The sequence below is a fragment of the Genypterus blacodes genome, unplaced genomic scaffold (genome assembly GCF_046128005.1).
Source record: "Genypterus blacodes isolate CSIRO-AG114 ecotype Tasmania unplaced genomic scaffold, CSIRO-AGI_Gbla_v1 ptg000370l_1, whole genome shotgun sequence".
Lineage (NCBI taxonomy): Eukaryota > Metazoa > Chordata > Actinopteri > Ophidiiformes > Ophidiidae > Genypterus > Genypterus blacodes.
The window spans coordinates 311,280-320,000 of record NW_027467152.1 but is presented as its reverse complement, the minus strand read 5'-3'; the positions used below and the strand labels follow the sequence as shown (position 1 = coordinate 320,000).

Here is an 8,721-nt window from a genome sequence, read left to right as displayed (position 1 = left end):
AGTATGTCATTAGTTTGTATTGTTTGATGGCACCATCATTTTCTTCGGGGTGAATAAAGTTTTATCTCATCTCATCTTAACAAAGCCCAGGCGAGCGGCGAAGGGACGACCGCACCTGACACAGGAGTGATGTTGAGCCGAGCCCCGCTGTCCACGCCTCCTCCACCCCAGAGCCCAAAGGAGGCCCAGAGCTTGGAGTTCTCTCCCAGCCCTGGCCTACGACCACAGCTGCTGGTGTTCCCCAATATAATGTGTGACGAAGAATCGATTTTGGAACCGGCGAGGGATTCTATGTGCTTGGATCACAGCCTGGGCTCTGGCTTATCTGGCCTGGCTGTCAATACCAACATGCTGAGTCCGGGAGATGTGGCCCAGCAGAACCTCCTGGACAAGACCTGGGGGCCGCATCCTCCAGGCACAGTATCCACGGACATGCAGGAAGCTGGCGATCTTTGCCGCCGGCACCGGCTCATCACCGCCACGCCTGAGTGGCCTCTGTTGTCGGACAGATTGAGCCCTCTCACTGACTCTAAATGGGGCTGTGGCAACAGGGATGAGGAGGGGGCTGTGTTTGAGTTGGCCCAGAGGTTTGGGGAGCTGGGGGTCGGCGCAGTGCCCAAGATGCTGTTTAAAACCCGGGAGCTGCAGTGTTCGTGTCAGGGGGCACACGGGCCAATTGGAGGGGCGATGGAGCCCTGCGATGATCCGACAGAGACCAGCGATGCCCTGCTGGTGCTGGAAGGGCTGGGGAATGCAGATGTTGCCGGGCTTGGTTTGCACGAGTGCCCAGAGGACGAAGCCAATGATGAGAATGGACGCAGCGCCTTGTTGTTTCACAGGAAAAGGGAGATCGTTCAGAAAATGTCCGGGGCGTTCTCCTTTGGTAGTTTCCAAGCTGAGCTGAGGAGGCAGGTGGAGGGGATGCATCAGGAGGCTGAAGCGGTGGCGGTGCACCTTGATGCGCAGGTGTGCAGCCTCCACCGGAGTTTGTCTCGCCATGTCTTGCAGGTAAGCCCTGTAGATTTAGAAATTATGGCTCAGGCAAAGTTATCGTCACCTACACCGGTGCAGAGCTCCCCCCGGGCCACAAGTCCAAACCTGAACCAGGCGTCGACACCTAGGAGGCGCCCGGAGCAGTGTGCCAGCGCGCCACGAACTCCCACAGGCCGGGCAGGATGTGGCGATAAGATGCTTAAAGTTCCTGGGAAGTCCAGAAAGAGTTCCTTAAAGATCCGTCTGAGTAAATTGTTCCGGACTAAAAGCTGCAGTGGCTCCAGTCACCTCCTGGATAAGAGACCCTCGGTGGCCTGCTCCCTCTCCTCTGCTGGGAGTCTGATGGACATGGTGAGCAGTGCGGCTCCTGAGCAGGAAGCAGACAGGTGAGCAGACATGAGTCATGTATGTATGAGGTTCCTTTGAGACCAAAATCAACCAGACCTGCATCTTGTCCCCAGAAATGGAGATATCTGTTTACAACACCTTCCAGGTCGCGTTGACTTTCCTTGCATCCACTAAATGTGTTTTCAAAGTCACACAAGAAAATTATAGTCACAAAAATGTGAGTCCCACAGCTCCCAGAAGGACAAATACAACATTTACACAGGGGGCAGCAGCTTTCATGCGTCGGGATAAGGACAGTCACTACCTAATTCCAATCCCTTCTAATATTACTCTGTGCTACAGCGCCACCCAGTGGACAGTCTGGGATGTGGTCTTTCTGGGTACCTGGGGGTCTGATTAACCATCCAGTTTTTTTCTCTGTTCAAAGAGATAATTTATATTTCAATATAAAAATCAAAAACCCAGTGCCATGTCTGATGGGCTTGAGTGGATAGACAAGGTTCAAAATGTCAGTTGTTCTGTTTTTGTTGTTGGTTTGTGGTGTCTGGCAAACACCACAAACCCTTTGTAGTCACATGTTCCATCTCTCCTCTCATTTCCCCCCACTGTTCTTGACTTCCAGAGTGAAACTGCAGACCCTCACACACTCAAATCTGATTTTCTGAGCTTCTAATTCTTCTGCTCTGCATTTTAACCCTCCCTCCCCCCAAACTCTTATGTCGCTTTGCCTTCCTCCTGCAGCCACAGCCAGCCCAGACTGACCAGGGCCCACAGTGCCTTTGCTCCTGCCTCCCTGTCTGCTTTCACGGGTAAGAGCTGTGGCTTTGCTTTCAAACCATCACAGCCACAGAGGCTCCAGGGCTTTAAATGATGAGTGAGTCACATCCATGCACACGGGTGACCTGAGAACATCTACTTTCCCCTGAAGTTGGTTTAGATCTCTGACGTTGAGTGTCCACTGGATGGACTCAAGGGGTCTCTCGGGCTCTGAGCATAAATCTGTTTCCAGGGTGTAGAAACCTTTGGAACACTGGGCGCTTAACCGTCACACCTGTGAATCTGACTTTCATGAAAATGCAATTTTCCCAAAAATCATTCAATGTTGTGAGTACCGGTTCACTTTTACTGTCACTGCATTTTTCCTTCCTTTCCCTTTTTTCCTTCCTTTTCTCTCCTTTGCTTAATTGGCGGCGTCAGGTGAGACTGTTTCTCTGGTGGACGTGGATATTTCACAAAGAGGGATAAACACGCCACACCCGCCCACTCCTCCTCCTCCACCACGCCGGAGTCTCAGTCTGTTAGGTACTTGTCTCTCTTTCCTCCCTCTCTGTCTCTCTCTATCTCTATCTCTCTCTCTCTCTCTCTGTCTCTCTCTCTCTCTCTCTCTCTGTAAACTCCAGACCTCATTGTCATGTTTGGGGTTATAAACCACATTCAGAGACGCCACATGATGTTGCTGTCCAGGTTAAATGCTGTTTAAGCGTTGTGGAGATTCCCACCAGACCAGATGATGTTCAGAATCTCTTATAATCTGATTTGAAATACTCTGAAAGGTCAGCGGCAAAGAACACAGGGACTCAATGATAATGCAGTTTGAGCTGCATGAAAATAAGTCCACATGTTCAGAAAGGTTTTTGCTCCTTTGTCTGGTATTTTTGCGACATGTTTGTTTCCTATTTTATCTGTTTTCATCTGTGTTTGTGTGTTTGTTAGCAGGGTTTCTTAGACAGTTAAGACCTTGTTGTGCAGGTTGGACATGGTCCCGGGAAGAACCCGTTGAATTTTGGTGGTCATCTGCATCCAGATCCAGGATTATTTGGCAACTTTTTGAAAAAACAGAAGACAAATCTAGACAAAACAAACTGAGTAATACAAAGAGCAAAGGGACCCCTCTCTCTAGTGCAGATCAGACGTGTAGAGACACTAAAGGAACCACAAATGGATACATGGACACACAACTTCTGTGTTTGGAACTTCTGTGTTTGATATTTGTGGCAGTGACAGTAGAACTCTCTGATGAGGTGAAGTGATGAAGTGCAGTGACTCACAGCAGCAGTCTGCTCATCCTGGGTCTTCAACATGTTTATACAGAATTATTTGATCTCTCAGCAGATTAGCCGGCCCTATTAAAGCTACATTTGTCTGCATTCTGGTGACGGCTCAGGACGTTTGTGAAATCAGTTATTGTGAGAATCACAAAACATCTCCTCCTCCTGACTTTACCAAACGTTTCCTGAACGTTTGATGGTTGTAGAAACCCTGCACAGCTGATTCCACACTTCCTTCCTCCTCCTGGTCCTCTGTCCCTCAGAACCTGTCTTTCATTGGGTCCTCCTTCTCCTTCTCCCACTCCCCCTTCCCTCCTTCCTTGCTCCCTCAGATGACATCGCCACCCCTCAGCCTGGCCCTTTCCTCGTCAGTGTTGTGGGCGCTTCCCTGCAGTCCCTCCCCCTTCCCCTCCCTCCGCCTCCTCCCTCCCATGCCACCATCCAGCACAGCCTCAGCCTCAACGGTAAGCAGTGATGGAGTGGGTGTGTGTGTGTGTGTGTGTAGCGTGAAATGTCTGTTTTTGCATCTTAACCGACATTTATTTTATATTTGTCTCTTTTAGACGCCTTCCTCCGAGCACTCCCTCATTCAAACCCATCACCATTCGATGCTCCGCCCCCTGTCAGACAAGCCCCGCCCCCCATGCTGTGTGCCCTGCGGCGCTCTGAGGCCAGCAACTTCACCGCCAGTCTGAGAGAGCTGGAGAAGGTAACACACTTTTACATTCTGATCTAAATTCGTCCCCATCCATCCATACGGGCCGTGTCAGCGCCCCTCTACTTCATATACAGCTTGGATTGGTTTTTTTATTTTGGAACTTAAGAGTTGCTGCTGTGAAAGAGACGTTTTTAGCTGCAATGCTGAAGAAGCACACTATGTTGTCCAGTTCATTTTATGGATCACAGTCGCTAACCTAGAGTCCTGTGTGTGTGTGTGTGTGTGTGTGTGTGTGTGTGTGTGTGTGTGTGTGTGTGTGTGTGTGTGTGTGTGTGACTGCAAGTGCGGCTGGTACTGGGGTCCAATGAACTGGGAGGACGCAGAGATGAAGCTGAAGGGCAAACCTGATGGCTCCTTCCTGGTTCGGGACAGTTCGGACCCTCGCTACATCCTCAGCCTCAGCTTCAGGTCGCAGGGAGTCACACACCACACACGCATGGAGCACTACAGGGGTAAGACACACACACACACACACACAAGGAGCACTATCGCAGTTAGACCCAGATGATGGAATTCACTCTGGCACCTCTACATGTAGCTCCTCACCTCCTCATACTCTGCACTTAAGCAGTACATCATGTATGTTCTGCATATCATGGAATGCTGTTAAGTCCATCCATGTTTTTAGTTTTAATGGCAGTGCTTGCAAAAACGGAATCCGCAGTGTGAGTGAAAACAATGACCATTCTACTGGAGCGTCTGGTTCTGTTCACTGCAAAGGAAACCTGAACTGAAGAACATCGCAACAGAAGAAGAATGGAACAATTCTCCATTTTCTTTTTGATTGAAGTAAATGTTAGAAACTAAATAGAAAAAGGAAACAATTCTATAAAATGTATCCTCACTTTGATCTAGAATATTCTTCCTGGCTTGATTGTCACAGGATCCAATTTGATTCATTACATTACGATCATTTGGCAGACGCTTTTATCCAAAGCGACTTACATTACGACCCTTCGCAGAGGGGGGAGCAATTGAGGGTTCGGTGCCTTGCTCAGGGGCACCTCGGCAGGGACTCGAACCAGCTACCCTCCGGTTCCCAAGCGGAAGCTGTACCCACTGAGCTACTGCCTTCAGTCCTTCATAATTGAACAATAGAGCAAGGCCTCAGTTTTGTTTGCAGGTTTTTTATGTTTGAAACTCCAGACATTAAACAAAAGTTCATGACTTTCAGGTCTTTTGTCTCTGAAGTATGATTCTGATTCTGACTCTGATTCTGGTGAAAATGTCCTCAGACTGCAGTTTGTTTTTGTCTCCAGGGACGTTCAGCTTGTGGTGTCACCCAAAATTCGAGGATCGCTGTCATTCGGTGGTGGAGTTCATCGAGCGAGCTATCATGCACTCCAAGAACGGCAAATTCCTGTACTTCCTCCGCTCCAGAGTCCCAGGTAAACTATAGGTCAGACATTCACATACAGCCCGACTACATCAAAAATGGATATGAAGTGCCATTAAGTGAGACGGAGGGAGGAGGACGAGTGTGTCTCACTGTTTGTCTGCATTCAACCTGTGCATCATTTATGACTGGGAGAATGTTAGCATGTTTCTCCTAACGACCTATGAACACGTACCCAAGTGTGCATATGGTCTGTGAACCAATGTTTACATAAAATATCTGGAGAGAGAGAGAGAGAGAGAGAGAGAGAGAGAGGGGGAGAGAGAGAGAGTGAGAATCTCCCTCCTCCTGGTTTGATTCTATGTTAAAGTGACACCAGCAATTTTACAAAACTGATATCATTTTCAGCAAATTTACATCTATCTCTCATTTTTCTATATGAGTTGTCTCATTGTGTAAATATTTCTAGTTCTCCTACAGGCAGACAGACAGGTTACATATGTTCACTGTTGCCTCACAAAGAGTACACCTCTGACCTTTGACCCTGAACCCTCTGTATGTTGTTGTGGATCTCTATCCTATAGTATCTTCTAGGTGATATCATAGATTTTTGTGAAGTTGTCAATGCATCTCTTTAACTGAATTAGCTGTAGTTGCTGTTGTTAGGTTCATATGTGATCTGCAACCATTGATCTGTCCTGAGAGACATTTTGCTTTTATCTGCCAGCAAGCAAACAATGGCAAGTCACAGAATGATTGTGAAAAGCAGCATTGTGTGTGTGTGTGTGTGTGTGTGTGTGTGTCTTTTCTTAGGGCTTCCTCCGACCCCAGTGCAGCTGCTGTATCCTGTGTCCCGCTTCAGCAACGTGAAGTCACTGCAGCATCTCTGTCGCTTCTGCATCCGGCAAATAGTTAGAATTGACCACATCCAGGAGCTTCCTCTGCCCAGGTATCTGCTCCTGCTGCTGTGCATTCACTCCTTTATGTGTCCACCTGCTGAAATCCAGGTCAAGGTCAAATCCTGAGCCAAGTTCAAATACCCAACACTGAACCAGATTCCTGCAGTCATAAAGTCCAAATCATGTAATGTCTCCTCGCCTATCCACTCTTTATGTACTTGTTTATGTTTCTTTGCATGCACTGTCACCGTCCACATTGGCCCCTTCACGTCTTGGTTAAGGCGGCTGAGTGGAGATGTAGTGGATTTTTTCTGGTGAATATGTGCAGATGGTGTCAACACCTGGCAGAGATCCAATTAGGTGCAACATGTGACAGATGGGATAGCATCAGAAAGCGCAGGGAGATAGGACAGGAGATGACATACAGAGGCTGGGTTCTGCAAGCTTCCAGCTCAGTATCTGGATAAGTTATACATGACGTTGTATTGGATGTTTCTTCCTTGTGTGTCTCCTGTCAGACCCTTGATCTCCTACCTGAGTAAGTTTTATTACTACGACCCCGAGGAGGAGATGTACATGTCAATCAAAAGCATCCACCCAGGTCCAGGGGTGGAGCAAGAGGCACAGTCTCACACATAGCAGCAAAGACCTCCTCAGCCCAAGTAAGTTTGATTCTCATTCATCAACATCACGCATGTTTCCCTCATGGCCACCTTGTTGATTAACATCTGGGTTCTAATATCATCTCTGCACTTTTGCTGTTCAAGGAATATGTGTTTTGTTTACTTGTGTTTATGTTGACACGTCTACCAAGATTTGACATGTCTCTGATTTACAAAATGAAGGCAAGGAAGTCAATCAGAAGTGGATTTAAGGACAATCAGGTGAAGAACACTGAAATTATAATAATTCACATTGTTCACCTAGAACTGACAGCAGCAACAGAATTGGGTTGACATGGCAAAGGATGGTAGAAGGTTGCTGGTTCGATTCCGATCTCCTCCTCGAAAGCCTGAGTGTTGTGGGGCAAGACGCTAAACGTTAAACTGCTCCTGATGTGCAAGTTGGCTCCTTGCAAGTTGGCTGAACCTGCATCAGAACATTTACCGTTTACTGTGATTGTAGTGCAGCGATCTGCTTTCTTTAGTGTTGTTTGCAAATGTTGATGCTAATTTCAAGTTTCAAGTTAAACAATGATTGTGAGTTTTTATGGTGAACTTTGACACAAAATGTGATTTTCTTGTTGATATGTATTTGACATATCTGATGACATTTATGTCCCCAGGTTTATGTGTGATGGACTGATGTCTTCTGGCCTGACTGTCTTCCAGCATCAGCCAATCAGAGTCCCTGGAATTCTGTGCATCCAGTGGCAGTTGGATGGACCCGCCCTTCTGTTGAATCTGACCAATGAAGAAGTGTTGGAAAGTGTGGGCGGCTTGATGTCTGGAAAACTGTTGTCATAACTACAGATGCTGAGGGTGACTGAGCATCACTGGAGTAATGGAAGAGAAGGAGCGTGTGACATTTGGACGATAACAGGCAAACAGATATTTCCTGTTCCTGTTGAACTGGACTTTTAAAGTCGATGCACTTGGTTCGTTTGTACAACTACTGTTTGCTTCGTTTCCTTGTTTGTTTTCTCCTTCTATTTTGTGAAATGAGGGCTTTTGGATTAAAAGAGGCCTTCAGTATAAGAAGTGAGTTGTGCTCTTTATAAGGAGAGGTGACATCCTGTGGTGAATACATTAAATATAAATTAAATAAAAATAAGGCGTGGCCGAGAGAGGGAACAAGATAACTACCTCAAGGCCATGACTTAGCAGCAAGGTTACCATAGAAATGAGCTGCATTTGTACCTTTTCCAGCTCACCTACTGTGAGTGTTACGATCAATGTTTACCTCCAGCATTGAGGCTGCTATCCTGGATATAAGGTAGGTAGTTATGGAAACCCACGAAAATGGTTTGGAATTTATCTGGCAAGCATTAAGTGTCATGTGAGGAAATGTTGAACAGCTTTGAGGTCGTACAGAAGAGAGCCCGGGCTTTCTTTACGGGATTAGACAGAACACTTGAAATGATCTGCGTCACCTGCTGGAAAGCTATGGGCAGGGATGAGGATAGACGCGTTTTCCACGTCACCCTCCAAAGTGGACTGGCCTCTGAACCCTGAGAGAGAGAGGGAGAGGGAGAGGGAGTAAAAATGATGGATGGAAGAGAGAGAGAGAAGGAAGAGAGAAGAGAGGGAGGCAGAGAGCGTACAAGAGAGAGAAGAGAATTAATATCCCACTTAAATTATGCATCTCTTTTCTCTCTACATTGCCCGGGAAGAAGCTTCTTCAGCATCCTCATCCTCCACCCTCATCTGCCTCTTGCTC

At 47.2% G+C, this 8,721-nt stretch overlaps 1 protein-coding gene across 1 annotated transcript in view; it reads left to right on the top strand.

Annotated features, from left to right (window-relative positions):
• Positions 1-7,926, top strand: part of socs7 (suppressor of cytokine signaling 7) — an 8,795-nt gene extending 869 nt beyond the window's left edge. The window contains exons 2-11 of the mRNA XM_076138472.1: positions 66-1,379; positions 2,083-2,150; positions 2,539-2,643; positions 3,722-3,853; positions 3,953-4,098; positions 4,391-4,559; positions 5,367-5,495; positions 6,257-6,392; positions 6,861-7,004; positions 7,628-7,926. Coding sequence (XP_075994587.1) covers positions 66-1,379; positions 2,083-2,150; positions 2,539-2,643; positions 3,722-3,853; positions 3,953-4,098; positions 4,391-4,559; positions 5,367-5,495; positions 6,257-6,392; positions 6,861-6,981 — 2,320 coding nt within the window. The 3' untranslated portion in view covers positions 6,982-7,004; positions 7,628-7,926. The remainder of the gene's footprint in view (positions 1-65; positions 1,380-2,082; positions 2,151-2,538; positions 2,644-3,721; positions 3,854-3,952; positions 4,099-4,390; positions 4,560-5,366; positions 5,496-6,256; positions 6,393-6,860; positions 7,005-7,627) is intronic.
• Positions 7,927-8,721: the final 795 nt, after the last annotated feature.